The sequence below is a fragment of the Cystoisospora suis genome, assembly GCF_002600585.1.
Source record: "Cystoisospora suis strain Wien I chromosome Unknown contig_705, whole genome shotgun sequence".
Lineage (NCBI taxonomy): Eukaryota > Apicomplexa > Conoidasida > Eucoccidiorida > Sarcocystidae > Cystoisospora > Cystoisospora suis.
In genome coordinates this window covers 1-19,519 of record NW_027153506.1, presented here as the reverse complement: position 1 = coordinate 19,519, position 19,519 = coordinate 1, and the positions used below count along the sequence as shown (strand labels likewise).

Here is a 19,519-nt window from a genome sequence, read left to right as displayed (position 1 = left end):
GCTGCTGCTGGAGGAGGAGGAGGTAGAACAGCAGGATCGAGTAATAGTGGTGGGGGTGGTCATAGTAATAGTAATCATCATCATTATCATACAACTTCTCAGAGTAAAGGTCTTCAACATCACTATCATACGATGGGGGGGCGGAGTGGTAATAGTAATGTTGTGGGGTGTTCTTCATCGTCTTCATCTCCGTCCTTATCTTCAAGTTCTTCAGGGATGATGATGATGATGCTCATGCAAGAACAGCAGGAGCAGCAGCCTAATGCTTCTTCACATCATCATCATAGTAGTACTAGTGGTGGTGGGAATAGGAGCTTCAATCTCGTAGGAGGTGGTGATGATGAGAATAGCCTTCTTAGCTGTAACAGTGGATGCTGGGGAAGTCATAACAATAATAGGGGAGGGACTAGTCATAATAGTGGGGGGGGGAGTTCAACCCACTCCGGATCGAGGAGCCCACCCCGTCAAGGAGGAGGGACGGCACTCTTTTCGCCTCAGGGGAGCGGAAGCAGTAAGAGTCATGGCAGAGGGAGTGGTCGTAGTCATCTTTATCTCGAGCATCTTCAGAATAATGGGCATCATCAGTCTCATGGTCATACCACAGGCCTTCTTGGAGGAGGCGGCGGAGGGTCTTCGTCATCTACGACATCAGCCTCGACGAGTGTGAACTCGTTTCTGAGTAATAGTAGTAGTAGTGGTACGACTATAGGTGGGGGGGATGATCTTCTTTCAAGATTAAGTCCTGATTCGCCTCTCTATTCAGCAGCCACTAATCAGAATCATCTCTTATTAGATCACCGTAATAATAGTAGTCCGTCACGAGATCATCATTCTTCTTCAACTCCCCAAGATGATCATCATTCATCACCTCATTCTCTTCTTTTAAATGCAGTTATCGGGGCAGCAGGGGGGGGAGGATCCCTCTCACCCCCCTCTCAATCTTTCAACCATGGAGGTAATCATAGTTATAATAATAGTAACAATAGTAGTGGTAATAGTACGACTCATCAACATCATCATCATCACAGCCGAGATATGAATCATGGCAGGAGTGGATATATGAATGATGAGAATGGGGGTTATCAACAGCAAACTCGATGGCTTGAAGAGATGCTATTCCATCACTCTTCATCGTCGACAACGACGAACTCTTCTCCTCCCCCTCCTCTTTCAGATGGCACAACACATGAAGGGTCAGGTGGCAGTTCATCTGATGTTGATCTTCATGCTCTGTTATCTTCCTATCTTCAGAATAGTGGAAATTCAGGGGGATCTGGGTCTGGAGGGAAAGCTGCTTTGGAAATTCTCCTAAGAGAAATCAAATCTCGTTTCTGGAGTCAGCACAACTCCAGTAGTCAGAGTCATAACAGCAATAGCAATACGACGACTCATGGAGGACCTTACAGTAGTAGTGATAGTAGTCATGGAGATGGCCGAACAGGAGGAGGTCTTGATGGGGGAGAGCAAAATCCTAGCCACAATAGAACTACATTAGGGGGAGGAAACCATCATCATCATCATCATTCTCGGGATCGCCCCGGGGGATCGCTATCGCCTCTTTTAGAGAGTCTTTCTTCATCTTCATCTTTTACACAAGGGCTAGGAACAGGGAATAATCTGAGTCGAAAACGTAGTTCAGGAGGAGGGAATCCTCTTCTCCATAGTAGCGGGAATAACGGATGTCTCTCATCATCTAATCTTCTCCGTCATCTCCATCAAGGAGATCATAGCGGGAGCATCTCCGATTTCTCGGGTTTCTTAGCAGGTGCCTTGGAAGAAGTCGCTTCAGCCTATCAACAACAGCAGCAGCAGTCATCCTCCTTTGGCTCTTCAGGTGGAGGTCACAGCAATAGTAATAGTGGTGCGGGTGGGGGACATTATGGATCATCGTCTTCGCCGGCGAAGAAGAGACCGAAGGTCTTACGTAGAGATCTTCTTGACAGTTTTCTTCTCGGAAACACCAATACAGCATCAGGAGGCCTAGGAGGAGGAGGGGGGAGTCATAATGGATTTAACTCGAACAGTTTTGGAGGGAGTTGCCAGCACAGTAATAATAGTAGTAGTAGTAATAGCCATCATCATCATAATAGTCATAACAACTCCAGCAGCAGTCACAGTCTCTTCGGTGAATCTTCTTTACAGCAGCCGCAGGAGCCGGGGAGTTGTAAACAAGGGAATCATCTTAGCGGGGGAGCTGCTTCCTCATGTAGGTCTGCTCTAAGTATCCTTGAGAGTCTTCTCTCAGGCGAACTTATGAGTCATGAAGGACATGATGAGGTAAGAATACAAAAAGTATCTGAAGGGATAGAATGAAGAGAGATCTATCGGCATGTATTATATATCTAGAGAGAGAGAGACAGAGACATAGATACCTAGAGGAGAAAAGCCGTTTAGGAGTTATAGATGGAGATAGAGAGGGGTAGATGGATTCTAGGTGAATGTGTATAGATCGATCGATCGACGATAAAAGAAGGGTGTTATGATGTGGAATACAGATGGAGCAATGAGATATATATGCGGTGGATCTATCTTCATCTGTTTCTCTGTACATATTGCACAGCGCCATGTCCTACTACAGACGTCAAGACGAAGTTGATAGCTTGGCTAGCTCTGTCTCCATGTACATACATATGCATACATATACGTACATACATGGTTCCCTCTAGTTGATGGATGACCAAGCATAGGATTGTATGTTTGCTTATCTGTCTACAATACTACTGTTACATGTAGGGTGTGATGAAAATGATAACGACGATGATGTTCATGTTTCTTTATTCTTTTTTTTTCTGTGCTTTTCTTCTCAGACTTTGGGTAATAGTCTGTCCAGAGATTCGGTGAATTCCCTATTTGATCTACGTGCTTTACTTCAGCCAGGAGGCCTTCCACCGCCTTCCTCTTCTCCATCGTCTCTGTCGTCTTCTATCGCATCAACCTCAGGTGGTCCTGGGAGTAGGAGAGATTCTCGACAACAGCAAGGAGCAGGAGCGAGTTCTATAGGTAGGCTTTACAGTTGGGTAGAAGGAGATGATAAATTCAATTGTCTTTGCCGATGTCGATCGATAGATAGATAGGTACATCGATAGCTAGATAGAGAGATAGATAAACCGACTTTGGGTGAGGCTTCTTCTTGTCTAGATGGAAGTTTCTTCTGCTCCTGCTTTCCTCATGACGGATGACTGCACATATCTGTGTCTGTCCCTCTACATACACATATATATGTAAAGACTGACGGGTGAGGAAGAGGAAGGAGACGTTTTTCTTGTAAGGTGATGAGGTAGATATGTATAGGTATGTACGGATGTGCATAGATAGATAGATTAAGGGAAAATAGCTAGATAGATACATGTAGGGTGATGGATGGTGATGCGGATTGTATTGGTTTCCATGTATTAGGAAAGAAACGTAGTGTAGTTTAGGTGTGTAGCTGGAGTTACTTTATTATTATGAGTCTTCTCCCCGTTGTATTAGTACTAACCACAGTAGATCGTTGGTGTATAGACTTCGGTTCGTTTCAATCAGTCACTGCATCACACGAGATGAGTACTGCTCTTCCTTTTGCTCCATGCATGCATGCATGGATACAATCTCTCTGTTCCTGTCTCCGTCTCTCTTTAGGATACCAGCTTACATGAAAAGTCTGTAGAATCAAAAGAGTTTTCAGTTCATTATGACAGCCATGATTTTGTCTCTTTTCTTCTTGTGTCTATCTATCTGTCTATCTTGGAGGCCCTTTTCTTCATATTTCTTCAAAGGCGAGGATTTGTGTACTGTCTGTGCCCTCGGTAGTGTATGTGTCTATGCTGTACAGATACGTATATATGTGTAGAATAGCTGTCTCCGTCCCTTCTGACCGAGTCCATCGGTGAATGAGTGTCGTCTCTCCCGATAACTTCCTTCTCATACACACGATTTCTCCTTGTCTATGTTGCTCTTTCGTTTTTTCCTTTGTTTCTCTCTTTGTGGTGCTTTGGGTCATCTATAATACATCAGCTAAAGAGCTGTTACGTTATCTTTCTTTCTTTCTTTCATCTCTCTTTCCTGCTTTCCATGTTCCTCTCTCTCTGTCCAGACACTCCCCCTGTAGGTAGTCGTTGTTCTTCAGAACGAGGGTGGTCCTCGTCTTCGTCGTCTGGAGGAGGTGGAGGTGGGGGTGGTGTATCATCGTCATCTTCATCGTCGTTTCTTGAAGATACAGAGGCAACAGAGGAGGCCTGTAGAAATCTTCTGAACGCGAAAGCCTTACAGATGTACAAGGAAGCTTTAGGTCTGGTCTTCGATGATCTGCTTCAGCATGGGATTCCTTTATTGGGTCAATGGAATCATACAAATAGCAGTAGCAGCACTACACCGAGCACAGCGACTTCCACGACGACGACTACATTCACGTCGTCTTCAACGACAGATCACCCATCCACACCCTCTGTTCCTACTCCTTCATCTGCCTCCTCCTCCTCCTCTTCATCGTCGTCGTCTCCTCTTCTCCCCACACCTACAACAAGCTCTTCAAGTACAGGACAGAATGGATGTCCCAATAGTAGTAGTAGTAATAGCAGCAGCACGGATAGCGGGGTCGCTTGTTCTTCTTCCTCTCGTAACGGCAGTAGTTCGTATAGTAGTGGTGCAGGGGGAGGGAAGAACTCTCCATCCTCTTCATCTTCTTCTTCCTCTTCCTCACAACAAGATCGAGGCATGATGATGAGACGTATTATAGAGATCTTCAAGAGAAGAATCAAGGACGCCTGTGTCTTTCGAAGTCTTTCGCCTTTCATTAAACTCTTTGAAGCGTGTATACTTGAAAAGAAAGTCCCCAGTCAGTTTGATACGCGCTCGCAGCTACTCTATCTTAATGCCTTAAGCGCGGTATATGAATTCTCCTGTCTCAATCACAATAGTAATACTAATCCTCGAACCCATCATAGTAATCTCTCAACGTCAGCACCTCCTCATCCCTCTCGGGAAGCTGGATTACCAGGCGGAGTGACAGGGTGTCGTTCCTCTTCGTCATCGTTGGTCTCTTCGTCGCCGTCTTCAACAACAGCCGCCGGGGCAGCTTCGTCATCTACGTCGGCTTCGAGTGACAGTCTTAACAGTGGTAGTAGTAGTAACATTAATGCCTCCACCCCCTCCATCTGTTCATAGCGGTCGACAGAGAGTTCCTCCTGGAAATTTGCAAGGATAGGGTGAGAGAGAAGGGGGGAGAAAAAAGAAAAGACAGAGAGAAAAAGACTCCTGAAGAACGTCGATTGGGAGAGGTATCTTACTTATACCAAGACAAGAAGAAGTTGTCTCAGTCGTTCGGGTCTCTCACACGTACTCTCACTACGCCTACTTAAGACCTTGGTCTCAAATCATCTTCCTTCTCTTGTTATTATCAGCCTCATCATCATTGTCTCGACATTCGATAGCGTGGCATGAGTGGTGGCCTCGGTTGTCGACGAGGGGCGCATGCATGTATGCATGCATGTCTCCATCTTGGCAGCGCATGTAGTTGTGTTTGTTCTTGTTTCGACACTCTCTCTTCTTTCTCCTCTCTTTGTCTTGTTCTCCCTCTCTCTCTCGTCTTCTGTAGGAGGCGCAGCTGTTCACAAGGCTCTGAAAGAAAGTGAGAAGAAGAGATACGTACGACGTCGAGAGAATTTCTCTCTGTTTCTTCTTTTCAACACAGCTGGATCCAAACGTTTACATGAGCCCGCGTAAACATCATCTCTTTACATATCTAAACATAAACAGATATCTAGGGAGAGAGTGAGGATGATAGGAAAGTGAGAGAGATAGGGGGGTGGTTGGCTATGAAACACACATGGACACCGAAGTGTATGAAGATGCATCTCTTTCTTTTCGACGTGTGAGAGAGAGAATCTTTCTTTCTCTCGTCTTCTTTAAGAGATTCGCAAAGTTCCTCGAAGCGTTCGTTTGTTATTCTTCTCATTCTTCAGGGAAGCTAGATGCTAGATCTCGGAGATAAAGCGACGAGATCATCAGGGATGTCTATATCTTGTTTTGTCACTCATTTTTTCCTCCCCTGTCTATTTTGTTTCTTGCAGTAGATGATTCTCTTGTTCGTCTTTTTCGTTTCGTGTGTTGATTCTACCAATGAAATACCATGATGATGATAGTCAACTACTCATGGTCTACAGAAGCTTTCAGATGGTGAAAACACCGGGTACAGAGAGACACGGGCATCTCTCGTCTGTGCATATCCCTGTCTATCTATATATGTATATCTCTGTCTGTCTATCGATTCTGTTCCGGGTTTGTTCTTCTTCATTCTCTCTCACGAAAGACTTTTGCAAGCAAGTCGGTCGGTTCTTTCGATTCCCCCGAAGAGGGGTGATCGCTTGATCCTTCATGTCTGGGGGCACTCCTTCGTTCATCCCCTTCATTCTAGGGAAGGAGGGCGAGAGAGATAGAGAATGAAAGGAAGGAGAGAGGGGGGATGGAGGGAGGGAATGATTCTCACCATGCTTCTTCTCTATTCTAGTGTATATATGTAGGAGAAGAAGGTCTCCCTCTTCTCTAGGGATCTGATGACTTTAATCCTATCCTATCAATAGGGAAGATAGATGCTTGCATGCATCTCCATACAGTACTACTCCTACTTGTACGGGGACGAGAAGATGAGAAGTTCTCCCTTCTTTTCGCTGAATGTGTGTGTTCCGCGGTTTAGTTTCTCCTCGCCACTGGCACGCTTCTTCTCTTCTGAGAGAGATATCTATCTATATCACTTTCCGTACATGTCTCCCTCTCTCTCTCTCTTCGGCAAGCAAAGAAGACGATGAAAGAGAGAGGAGAATTAGGGACTCTAAGGGCATAGTGACCAAGAGAGAGATAAGAAGAGATGAGAGGATAAGGAGGGGAGGGGGAGTCCAAGAGGTTTGTGTATATTTGTAGGTGTCGTAGCTGGAGAAAAGAATTCTTTTTTTCTAAGGAAGCAAGTATGATTCCTTTGACCGTCAATTAGGGAGGAGAGGACGAGTGGGTGATGAAGGGGGCAGACAAGGCAAAAGGACTGTGAAGTTTCTTTCGATGAATCTGTCCCAAGAGCCTAGTTAGTTGTCGAAGAGGTGACAAAAGAAGGGTGTAAAGAGAAAGAGAGGGGAGATGATGACAATGAAAAGGAGTCAAAACAAGGTCTTTCAAGAAGAATCTCTCGGTCTTCGCCATGCTCCTCTTCCCTTCTTCTTCGGCTTCTTTTTCTCCTTCTCCCCCCCTGTGTCTCCGGCTGGGTTCGATCGACCGTGGTCAGAAGTTAGAGAACAAGAAGCGAGCGAAGGGAGAGGGTGAAAGAGGATAGAAGAAGAGAAGATCAACACAAACATTGGGCGTAGGTGTGAATGTGGGTGTATGGATTCATGGCGAGTGTATGAGATCCTTCGGTGATGGAAGAGAAGAGGACGGTAATGTTTTCAAGAGCCATTCTTCTCTTTCTCCTTTCATCCTTCATTGTCTCTCTCCCGTTCGATTCAACAGTCATTGGAGATCGGCTGCTAGCCAGCAATCTAAGCTAGCTGAGCGACCGAGGAACAGGTCAAACAACAAGCGTAGGCTTCTTGGTGAGAGGTCTGGGGGTTTGTTTTAGCCCATAATAGAGATGACGAAGAAGAAGTTTCAGAACATCCCCAAGAAAGGAAAGGGGATCGAGAAAGAAAGGGCAAGATGGAAAGAAAAGAGGGGGATCAAAGGAAGAGGAAGAAGAAGAGGTAGAAAGAGCAAGAAAGGTTAGATTGACAATTCGATTGATGAACATGCACCACGAGCAGCAGGGGCGGGTATGGCCGTCGTGAGTTGCTTCTGTTAAGAAGACAAGGATTCATAGACCTATTAGTAGTGGGAAGGATGTACGAGGATGGAGAAAGAGGGAGAAGAGAAAAGTTTGTTCTCTTCTTTTTCTTTGTCTGTAGTTACACCTCTTTCCTGTGTATATATATATGTTCTTCTTGTTTCGCAGAGGAAGTGGCAGGACTACATACCAAGGGATAGGAATTCGAAACATCCGTCTCTAATGTGCCTGTGTGCAGGATGTGACTTGGGGGTTCTATATCATGCATGCTATAGAGATAGAATCCATTTCTATATCAGAACATCTATCCGTAGATGCCTGCATGTGCATGCGTGTCCTCATTCATTTTTCTCTCATCACCGGTCTCCGCGTCCGCTGACTTCATTTTCTCTCGCTTTCGTTCTTTTTTTCTTACCTCTCACTCTCCTGTCTCTGTTCCAAAGAGAGAAAGAGAGAGAGAGTAAGGGGACTATCGTAGCCGTCGATCAAAACGCCTGAGAGAGAGGGGAGCAGTTGTGAAAGAAAGACGAGCACGACACACAGGTCTCTGTCTTTCCCCGGCAGAATAGCGAGAGGGGTGTAGGCCATTCAAAGCAGAGGGCAGTCTCCCTTTCTATTCTGTCCATCTATCATCTCCATCTTTTTCTTTCGTCTCGATCTATCTGTCTGTCTTTGGTCTATCAATATGTTTTATGCACCCATGCATGTGTAATCTGGTCATAGAAGTCTATCGGTCTATCTATCTTTAATCCATCATCTATCTGTATAGTTGTAGAGGAGAGCAGAGCAGCAGGGTGACCCGGGGAGTGATGTGTGAAGTCGCATGAAGAAGAGGGTGGTGTCATAGCAAACAGCCATCTATCCATTTATCAAAGAAAAAGAATCGGAAGAGGGGGAGAAACACGAGGAGAAGAAGAAGTAGGCATCTGTCTTTCTGTCTCTGTCTATCTGGAGTCGGAGTAGTAGTTGTGGATAGGAAGGGAATGAGCAGATTTTCTTCTCTTTCTTGGGACAGTAAAGAGGTTCATAGGGACCCCGGAGAGAGGTTTTCTTGTTCCTGCTTTCCTCCACTCCAAGGGTGAGAGAGAGGAATGATGTGTGTTGTCGTAAGAGAGAAAGAGTGAGGTCCTGGCCTTCTTTTTGAGCTCCTCGCCTCCCTTTCTCTTTTTGTTTTATAATTCAGTCTCTTTCTTCATCGATGTCTCCGTATTTGATGTGTTCTTACAAACGTATATGTGACCGAGAGACACCTACATCTGTGCCTATAATCCTGTATAACGTGTACAGACAGTCTTTCATCCATTCTCTGATAGGGTATAGTCGATGATGTCTCCAGGATTGCTTGAAAGCAAGAGAGAAACGAACGTTCATTCATTCACTCGATCTTCTTTCTTTCTCTCTTTCTTTCACCCTTATGCTTTCATGATCTTCGTATAGTGGTGGAGTCTTTCCCCTCAACATAGAAACATGATGGCAACGATATGGTAATGTAGATAGATAGATCTCTTCGCCTGGTCAGACTGTATCTATGTATGTGCCTATTTCAATATCGTGAAAGAAGTTCATCCGTCGTCCTCGGGGAGGAGTCGTCAGTATGATCAACCCATTCTTCCTCGAGAGATTTCAAAAGCCTTCTGCTTTCTTCCTTCTCTTGACGTTGTGAGCCGTCTCTCGGGGCTCCTCTCTGTGGTGCGTACGGAAGTCCATCTGCCAGCCATTCTCATCCATCGTAACAGCGTAGCATCTTTCTCGATATCTCAACGTGACATAGACGTGAAAAAGTCTAGTTGTTGCTTCCGATCTGCTCTATAGACTTTCGTTAAGAAGTCGTGTGTGTCTACACATATGTGTATGTGTAGTGGTGTGTTTCAGTCTTTTCATGTATGTAGAGAGATGAAGAGACAGATCAAAGGTAAAAACGATGATAGATTGTTCCAAGGATAGGTAGGTAGATGTTTAGTAGAATGTAAGAAATAGATTGAAGAGAGGGATATGAAGGATGTAGGGTGCTTTCTTGTTGTCGTCAGGGCGAGGTCGATGATTGATTGATGTTGCTTTTTTCGTATGAAAGATTGTCTTGTTGAATTTTTATTCTTATTTTTGTGGTGTATCTACATACACTCGAGTTTCCTTTTTTTCTTTTTCCGATCCGCAAACCCAACAGAAGAACATTCTTCAAGAAAGTTCATTCATTCTCACCAGTTTTCCAATATCTTGAGGTCGTTCCCCCGTATCTCTTCTTTCTCTTCTTTCTTTCGCTTTCTTCCATAGATCATCTTCTTGATATGTTACTCAGTTACGTAGCAGAATAGCAGTACACAAGAGAGTAAAACACGAACTCAATAGGACTCTGGGTAGTGCTACTAGGAAAGAAGAAGACAACAGGCCGAGGAGGAGGAGGAGACGATGATGATAGTGTTGTGTTGAAGACTGAGAGATGACTGCTGAGAGACTGGTAGACTCCCCTACTTTCTTTAGAGAATTTGACCCACGTCGTTCACATAGAAATGAACATACATAGATAGACCTGTGTAGATAATCAATCAAGGCTGAGGTCGGTTTTTCTTCCACACTGGGAGAAGGGTTGACAGTGGATCTTTCTTTCTTCGTCTGTAGAGAGGGGAGAGAGGGAAGGCGCTCGAAAAGATCAAGATCCCTGACAACTTCCACGAGTAGTAGAAGGAATGTATTGGACGATCGGGTGGAAGGATTTGGCCTTAGTGTGAGGAGATAGAGGAGTGGGAAGATAAGCTATTGTGAGGTGTATAGACAACAGCTTGAGACTCCTAGAGAGTCGTTTCCTTTCCTTTCTGTAGGCACGGGGTGGTGAAGGGGACTGCGTTCCGTTCTAGTCCAGCCTAGTAAACAAACACTCACTCACCCGTTTCTCGTTTCACGAATGACGCTGAGGGGAAAAGGCGCGAAGGGGCACTACTAAGACTACCAGTTGCTTCATCTTCTCTCCATGATAGACACCTGACCAGCTAGGTAGCTGGTGCGTGGAGATCACGCTCATAGTCAACTGACGAGCTGCTTTCTTTCTCTTCTTGTTCAGGAGAACTGGAAGGCCAGAGAAGACACCGTTCACTGAAACGCGTATACATCACGGAAAGCAGACTCACACACGAGATTACTGTACGGACTCCTATCTCCGTCGAATAGGCACTAGTCACTTGTAGTATAAGAGGACAGGATCAACTTGTCTTAGAAGAATATCAGGGTTTGTGCGATTCTCATGGTGGCAAGAAAAAACAGCAGAGCAAAAAACAACAGAGAGACTGGCAGTGCTGAGAGAGAGAGAGACAGAAAGAACAAGGTGGGAACCCACCTTGTTCTTTCTGTCTCTCTAAAGACTTTATGTCTCTCTGTCCAAAGTCAACGGTGTGTGACCGATAACCGGAGAATGATCATAGAGATGAAGAAATGCATCTCCATCACAAGAAAATGTGGGAGAAGGCCTCCTCGTGAGTTGACATCAACAAATGGTCTTAGAAACTTTCTTTTTCGTTCCAGCCACCCTATCTCTGATCTTTAACGTGGCTATGCATCTTCAGTCTACGCTTTGATCTATTCGTAACCGTTTTCGGTTCACGTGTTGCTTCTTTACACAACCCATTTTCCACCCGAGCATAAGGCGGAACCACTATCATTCTCACACAGTGATAAAGAAAGCTTTCGAGTACGGCACATGATGCAAAATACACGCCCCCTTTCTAGGCGTAGGATAGATCGTAGCCCCAAAGAGCTCAGCCAAAGAAAAAGATTCCTTCTTACTTCTGCTGACTGAGCAACGTCTCTTCCAGTTTATGCGAAGATGTCAAAACCCAGAGGAATGTACCACTCCATGCTATTCCTTTTCTGCTAGGAGATCTTTTTCAATTCTAGATCGCATTCCTCTTAGTGACGTAGAGATGCCAATAGAGCGAGCGAATTGAAATCAGCGTCATGCCTGTTGTTGTCCTGTCTCTATTCTCCTTTTTCGCCACTGTTTATTTTCTTTGTTGTTGGGTTCAGAGCATGCGACTGACCCCAGATATGTTTGAAAACGACGTCTCATCAGTAGAACCTGAATTTTCTTTTGTCACCAGGTCTCATATGTCGTCCATGGTGAGGGGTTTTTAGCATCCATGACGAAGGCCGCCAGGTTGGCTACTAGCTTCCACCGTTGGATCATGGTAGGAAGCCGGTAGTTCGGCGGGGAGTTTTCTTGCCTCGAAATCCGACAAAAAAAGAATGCCGCAGATCCCTGGGTGACTGAAGAGGCCCCTGAAAAGGGGGGATGATGTTGATGATGCAGGTGTCATGTTTGCGATCGAGGTTAAGAGTCAACTCACGATATAAGATAACAGACTCGTGGAATGTACGAAATAAGCGGCATGCTGGTGTTCAGGGTTTGATTGAAAGGCAATTAAAAGCACAATATCTTCGGGTGCGAAGAGCGCCGGAGGGCAGAGAATAGAGCGTGACTTTTGCCCCGCGGTGAGATTGAAACGAGGGGAATAGGAAGAAGGAAAGAAGGTCAATAGGAGTAGTCGTAGTAGTAGCCAGAACAGAGCGCACATCGCTGTTTGCTTGGAAAGAGAGATCAGTAGAACCATGACGAAGAACTGAGTGGTCGAAGGCGCTTCTCTCTCTCTCTTTGTCGCTCTAGTTGGCAAGAGAGGAGGACCTCCTTCGTGACTATTATGAGGCCGTTACGGATGTCCTGTTTTGTTCCCTGAAGGGAGGATGGTTGGAGTTCTCGTTTCACCCGCCTTTCTAAACTTACCCCATTGAAGGAAACCTCTGACACACTTTCGCATCATTTCCTAGCTCACTTGAGAAGATTTGCTGACTTCTAGTGTCTAGAGAAGTTGCTCGTTTTCGACTTCAAGAACGAAAAACGACTAGCTTGTTTCTTACAAAGGCTAATGCCGTCCACTTCAGTCAAGGCACGTGGAGAGTTATTCCCTCTTGCTTAAGATAGATAGGTCTCCCGGCCGACTGAGCATACTCAGCCGGATATGTCATGAAAGAAGCACTTCCTCTCGAGCCTATTGTACGTGTTTATCTAGCTGAAGAAGTAAAAGCAGATGATGACGGGCTGTAAGAAGATGAGGACAGGCATGGAAAAAACAATACACCATGGACGAGGAATGGGTTTAGAGTTTAGTTGACCCTATCATGCGAAGAGGCGCGGCGCAGAGGGCACCGATGGCGAGGAGGGGAATGAGTAGTAGAGTAGTAGGGGGACCCAGGATGTGAGGGAGGCCGATGGTCGTCCCGCCGAGGAGACCTTTTCCCCTTCCGCGACGATTCCTTGTTGGGGCCCAAGGCTGGACCTGAGGTCCTAACCGATGGATCCTCCGTGGCCTTTAGAGCGCCACTAGGTGGGACTGGCTGCCCATCCACCTCCGCTTCTGGCGCCGCCACGGCAGTTGTGCTAGGTTCGCTTTGATGAAGTCACCCTCACAACGATCACCCTCCTGACCCTCATCTACTGGGTCGTACGACAGGTCCAAGCCGGTCACCCGGCTCGGCATCAAGGGCTGCTCCTATGGACTCGTCTAATATAGTTCTGTCGGCGTCAGAGCCTTCAACGAGGGGTAGTCCAGCGCCAGTGGGATGGACGGCCACCGGCGCCTGGCGCGAAGGAGACAACAGAGGGAACTCTCTTGCCTTCTTTAACACTTGACTCCAGACTTTGCAATCCGCATACCAACTCACGCGCCACGGCTGCGAGGAAACAGATCCAGAACAACAAGAATGAGAATCCACCGCAAGTGGAAGGACAGAAACACGTCATGAGAATCAAGAAGTTTCTAACTCTGTGTGAAGCGGATCTAGTTTGGACTCACTCGAGTGATGTCTAGGTCGGAAATGATTGTCATTCACTCCAGAGACACCAGGCAGGAGGGCCGCACGACCAGAGTAGGGAGGGACGCAGGGAGGTCGTCGAAAAGGGAACACCACTCTAGAACCCAGGCAATGCACTTATTCTCTTGAGCAGAGAGATGGCGCGCCATGGTCCGAGCCAACGCACTCACCATTGACAGGTCCAAACGGGGCATTGGGACACCACAGTCGGCCACCTCAGTGGTGTGAGTACCCCGAGTTACGACCTTTGTATCGGCTTCAGCACGAGCTCGACCTCACGAGGCCTCCTCAGCATCAGAATCAAGTAGATGGAAACCTGGGCCCCTAGCACCACGAGAGCGACCCCGGGGACTACCGCCGCCACGAGATATGGTAGTGGGAGACCCTACGACGCTAGGAGCCGCCGCTGCATACAAAAAGAACAACAGGGAGTACTATCCTCAATGGTAGACACCCGAGGTCCTGACCCGTGGGGACAGGACGAGAACTGAGACCGACCCCGGACCCGAGAACAGACCCAGGTCGATTCCGGCAGAACACCCAGCAGCCAAGAAGGAACACCCCGCAGTAATCACACAGTCTGGGAATATAGTCACGTTGAGGACGTGGATGAGTTTCTCTCTTCGGGTGTCGTCAAGACCGTTCCTCGGCGGCGAGCTTTCCCCAGTCAGTTACCGACCCCTGCGGCAGCGGATTGCTGCTCGGATTCAATCGGGATAGCACTAGACACCACACCCAATGGAAAGATGTGGAAGGAAAAGAATAGAAAGAAAGCCACTTTCGCAGAGGGAACGAAGGCAGAAGGCTGTTGTACTTCTTTTCTATCGTAACTTGTCATCGGTCTCCGTGAAAGGTTTTGAGAAGCTTCTAGAGAACAGAATGAATGGTCTCCGTGTTCCTCAACAGCTACCCACTTGCTCGTTCCCTGCTCACTCACTCGTTCACTCACTCGTTGTCGCGCATGCGGTCTGTTTTTTGTTGTTCTGCCAGACTCTCTTCTCTCGCTCTCTCCCTATTTCATGTAGGAGGACTGAAATGCAACAATTTCCGTCGTTCTGCGCTGTTGTTTCTCTCTCATCCATCTCTTACTTTGTGTGTGTGTGTGTGTGTACGCATAGAGGCGTTCTCCTTGTCCGTCTGCTTTGTAAAGAAAAGACGTTTCAGTTAAAGACGGAAAAGGTTCACGTCTCATATGCATATGATCGATGGTGATCTATCGATCTTCGTTGCTATACGAAATTTGGAGCCAGAGACGAGAAAGAAGGAAAGAAACCTCCTTCTATTCTTATACTCTCTTGATTCTATTTTTCGCGTTCTCCAATGATTCAGTCAGGAGTCGTCTGTCATCGGCTTTTCGCCTGAGCTAAGAAAGGACGATCGAATCTCTCGTTTTCAGTTCGGTTGGTCTGTTTTCTGCTTCTCCTTCATTCGCAGTGTCCTCCTGAGGCAGATGCTGAGAGCACCTCTGTGTTTCGTCCCATTCTGACTGTGGCTGTATCCCTGATTTGAGAGTAGTCTCGTCGGGCCGAGGAACCTCTTCAAAACAACATTCTTTTTTCTCTCCCTTTTCTTCCGTCCTTCTTGCCCTGTCTGAATTCCGCGACGGTGTCGTGTAGTTGTACAAGAGCAGGGAACGATAGACTATCGTCACCGTCATCCTCTTCGCACTTTTTCCTGCTTTCGCTCTTGGCAAAGGGAATAGGAACCAGCACGCGTAACGTTCAATAAGAACTAAAGGGGATATGGTCTTGAACTTGACTTGAAAAGATAGGTTCTTTTTCTGGCGGATATCTCACGGAAAAGGGGGAAGTGGCGGAAGGTGCTGTGTACGTGTACATACATCAGGAGCTCTGCAGGGGCGCACACTGCCTGAGTGAAAACATACACCTCACACTGCCCGGGTGTACATACACTCGAGACTTCACGGGACTACGTACACCTGAGACTTTTCCGGTGTACATACACCTGAATCTGTGCAGGTGTACACACACCCGAGACTTTGCAGGTGTACACACACCCGAGACTTTGCAGGTGTACACACACCCGCGACTTTGCAGGTGTGCGCATACCCGAGATTTTGCAGGTGTACCTACATTTGAGACTTTGCAGGTGTACATACACCCGGGAAAGTTCAGGTGTACATACACCCGAACTGCTCAGGTGTACAGACACCCGGGGCTGTTCAGGTGTACCTACACTTCGACGCTTTGCGCGTGTAGGTACCGCCCGGGGCTTCCCAAGTGAACATGCATCCAGGACTGTCCAGGTGAACACACAAGCGGGAGTATCAGATGTACGTGAAACTGAGACTGTTCAGGTGTACATACACCCGAGACTTGGCAGTATACATGCACCCGAGACGTGCGGGTGTACATACACCCGAGCCTGTTTAGGTGTACGTAGAGCCGGAACTGTTCAGGTGTACATACACCCGAAACTTTTCAGGTGTATGTTCCTTAGACTTTGCAGGTGCACGTGCACTTGAGACTGTTTACTTGCACACGCTCTTCAGCATGTGCAGGTGTCTATATGCCTGAGATTTTGCGGGTGCACATACACCTGCGATACTAAATCGAGGAAGGGCGGCGCTGAGGCAAATGCTGTTACCTGGTTCTCATGGACAGGCGGCGACGCACCCGATCGGCAGAATAGAGAGGACCTTTTTGTGCTTTTTCTTTCTGAAGTACCTTTCCGTCCTTTTATCGTGAACCACTTCTTGGCTGCCTCATCGTATACTTCAATCTGAGTGCAAATCTCCCTCTTTTCCTGGAGTTGAGACCTCTTCCTCTCCTCTCCTTCTCTCTCGGGCTCTCTTTCAGTCACACCGGATCCTCTCCCTTCTGTTCTTTTCTCTTCTCCCGGCCTTGAATCTTGCACTTCCGACTTTGCGAATTTAAAGCGTCTCCTTTCATTCCTTGTTGTTTCTCACTTCTTCTCTCTTGACCATACAACGAAAGCTAAGCATCAACATAGCTGTCTCTGTCTCTTCTTTCTCTACTGTCTCACTCTTCTCTTCTTGTTCCTCTTCCTCCATTTCCCTGCCCTGTTTTCTTCCTTTCTTGGAGATGTTGTTCTCTCTTCCTTCCAGAGGGTGCAGACGAGGGACATCTCATCATTGCAGTCATATTTCTGTCACCATGCTGACGACAAGGAAAAATTCTCCCTTTTGGGAGAATTGCTTGAGAAAGAACTTGCCAGAAAGAAATGTGAGAAGAAGCAGCCGAAGATTCGGTCTCATGAAAGGTAGACAAGATGACAAAGAGGAAGAAGTTATCTGCTCCTTATCTTCTTCTTCTTCGCATGTTCCTTCGCCTTCTCTCCGTTCTTCTTTTCTTTTTCTTCCTTCCGGCATGCATCCAAAATCTCAGCCTTTTTCTTCTGTGTCTTCGCTTTCGAAGAAGTCCGCAATTCCCCAGATGTTTCTCAGGTCCAATGCAGAAAGGAGAATCTTGTCAGGTAAGGGGGAGAGCAGAAAGATGGATAGGAATCTTTCCCGCCGAGTGAGTTCGAGAGGGTTACCTCTATAGATCTTCTAGGGGCGTGGCAAGAACCTCGAAGAAAGAAGGTGTGTACTATAACGAGGGAGAGGGCCGTCTCGCGTCTGTACACCTCCTCATGGTTAGGGAAGATTCCTAGCACGGTATAAACACGCTCATAGAGAATCAACACGACGACGAAGAAGAGGAAGACTTTCTTTCTCACTCTTTCTTTCTCTCGCTCTATCTTTCTCTTTCTGTTCGTCTCTTGGATCTTCTCTCTCTGGGTCTATTCCTTCATGGGGGAGCTGTCAAGGACTTGTTTCTTGCTACCTTGATGTGGCTCTTTTTCACAGATTCTAGCAAAATGAAACACCTCGCTTTCTCTCTCCGATTCTTTCATCTCTCACTCCCACGTCATATCGAATGGCTGACAGAAGACGAGTACTCTACATGAACGGGGAGAAAAACGGTGTGTAGAGCCTCGCGTGAAAGAGTGTCGAGAGGACTGAATAGACAGAGAGAGTCCAGAGGGCAGAGAGGGGGTGCATATCTCTCCATTTGTTTAGTTTACTTTCCTGTCACTAGGGATAAGAAGCTTTTCAGGAGGACGCACCGACACCTTACAGAGAAACAAGAATCTCTTCGTAACTCTCTCTTTCTCTCTCTGCGTTTTTCTTCTTTTCATGTCTTTTTGTTTGCCTTTCTCATTCTGTTGTTTCTCTTGATCTCCTTTTTCTTTTTCCTTTCTTGGGGCAGGTCAACATTTGATTTGCGCTCTGTCGAATACAGCTGCTGTTAGTATGACTACTCCTCTTCAACGGGGATCGGAGACAGCCAGACATCTCTCATCAGGTGTACGTACACCTGGGAAATCTATCCTTCCCTCCTCACGCCTGCAAGAACGGGGAACACGAGGTGTAGGTGGGGATCGTCTCTTTTCGCTAGCATCTTCTTCTGCTTCTTCCCCTTCTTCCTCTAAGCGAGATCTACACAGTCCGAAAAAGCTTTTTATCTCTTCTACCTCTACTTTTCCTTCTCTATCACATCCTCCCTCTCTTCTCTCTTCCACCAGAACGCCTTCACTTTCCTCGTGTTCGTCAAATCTCTTCTTCTTTTCTCATCCCACGTCTCATCTTCGTCATCTTCCTTCGAGACACGATCAGCTCTCTTCTTCTTCTTCTTCTCCTGCCTTTCTTCTCTCTCCTGAACCTCTCATTTACCCTCTTCAAAGCAACAGCAACAACAACTTCCCTCTTCTCTTCTCCACCGCCACTTCTTCTTCTTCTTCGTCGGCATCTCCATCATCTCCCTCTTCTTCTCCTTCTTCTTCTTCTTCCTCTGCATCTCCATCATCTCCCTCTTCTTCTCCTTCTTCTTCTTCGTCTTCCTCTTCTTCTTCTACGACCTCTCTAGGATACCCAGCGCATACACCTTCATGTACCGCTTGCCCTGTATCTCGTACTTCTTCATCTCCATCTTCCCTGGAACTTCTCTTTTCTTTACTTCCTTATCTATGGCCTTCGTCGAGGTCTCATCGTCTTAGGGTGATCGGATCTGTCTTCTGTTTAACAGCTGCCAAAGTCGCCACGATTCAGGCACCCCTTCTTCTTGCCAATCTTGTCGATTTCTTTCAGGCCTCTCCTTCTCCCGCTCTCTCCTCTTCTCCTCCTTCTCTTACCGACGCTCATGACCTAGCTAAATCTTCTTCTTCTATAGGATCAGGGATTCCAGATACAGATTCTTCTTCTTCTTCGTCTTCTTCACATAGTCAGGAAAGTAACGAGAATATTCTTCATAGGGGAGTCTCATCGACACAACCTTCATCCAGTCCTAGTACCGTCGACAACAGCCTGAGACCACCCGGCAAGACAGGAGATTTCTCCGCAGGAGATCTTCTCTCTTCTTCTTCTTCTTCTCTCTCAGCCTCTTCTCCTACTGTCCCTTTAGCAGTTGTCTCTGGATTCCCACTTGCAAAGATCGCAGCATCAGGTAGGTTCTTACTTCGAAGGGGAGAAGGAGGACTTCTCTCTTCTTTTCTACTTTCCTTTTCCACTATGAGACATTTCTACATATCTTTAAAATCCTCTTCTCAAGAGAAAGGTAGATCACTGACGTGGGAGAGACTTGCCTACGACATTTATTCTCGTGAATCATGCATGGCTGGGGTATGAGAGAGGAAGTAGAAAAGAGACGGCTGAGAATGATAGTGGAGACGGGGCCGACAAGAGACCAGAAGGAGGAGGAGACGAGACACGCGTCATAACCAGAGGGAATAGGGTTAACGTCAACCCTATCTATTTATCTTTACTTTATCTATCTATCCATCTTTAATCTATCTATCTTCAATCTCTCTATCCATCTTTAATCTATCTTTAATCTCTCTATCTATCTATCTTTAATC

The 19,519-nt window shown here is 46.6% G+C and overlaps 3 protein-coding genes across 3 annotated transcripts in view; 2 read left to right on the top strand and 1 right to left on the bottom strand.

Moving 5' to 3' along the window:
* The window catches only part of CSUI_001754 (ap2 domain transcription factor ap2viii-7), a 13,268-nt gene extending 3,337 nt beyond the window's left edge, over positions 1–9,931 (top strand). Inside the window, exons 2-4 of the mRNA XM_068061959.1 lie at positions 1–2,277; positions 2,808–3,000; positions 4,073–9,931. The exon at positions 1–2,277 is cut by the window's left edge and continues 305 nt beyond it. Coding sequence (XP_067926055.1) covers positions 1–2,277; positions 2,808–3,000; positions 4,073–5,142 — 3,540 coding nt within the window. The 3' untranslated portion in view covers positions 5,143–9,931. The remainder of the gene's footprint in view (positions 2,278–2,807; positions 3,001–4,072) is intronic.
* A 4,701-nt stretch (positions 9,932–14,632) lies between these two features.
* Positions 14,633–19,283, top strand: CSUI_001752 (abc transporter family protein; the record flags this gene model as incomplete). The annotated part of the gene is made up of 2 exons (XM_068061957.1): positions 14,633–17,095; positions 17,875–19,283. Coding segments are annotated over exons 1-2 (1,800 nt in total), but the record flags the coding sequence as incomplete, so codon positions are not given.
* Positions 15,178–15,324, bottom strand: CSUI_001753 (uncharacterized protein; the record flags this gene model as incomplete). The annotated part of the gene is made up of 1 exon (XM_068061958.1): positions 15,178–15,324. A coding segment is annotated over one exon (144 nt), but the record flags the coding sequence as incomplete, so codon positions are not given.
* Positions 19,284–19,519: the final 236 nt, after the last annotated feature.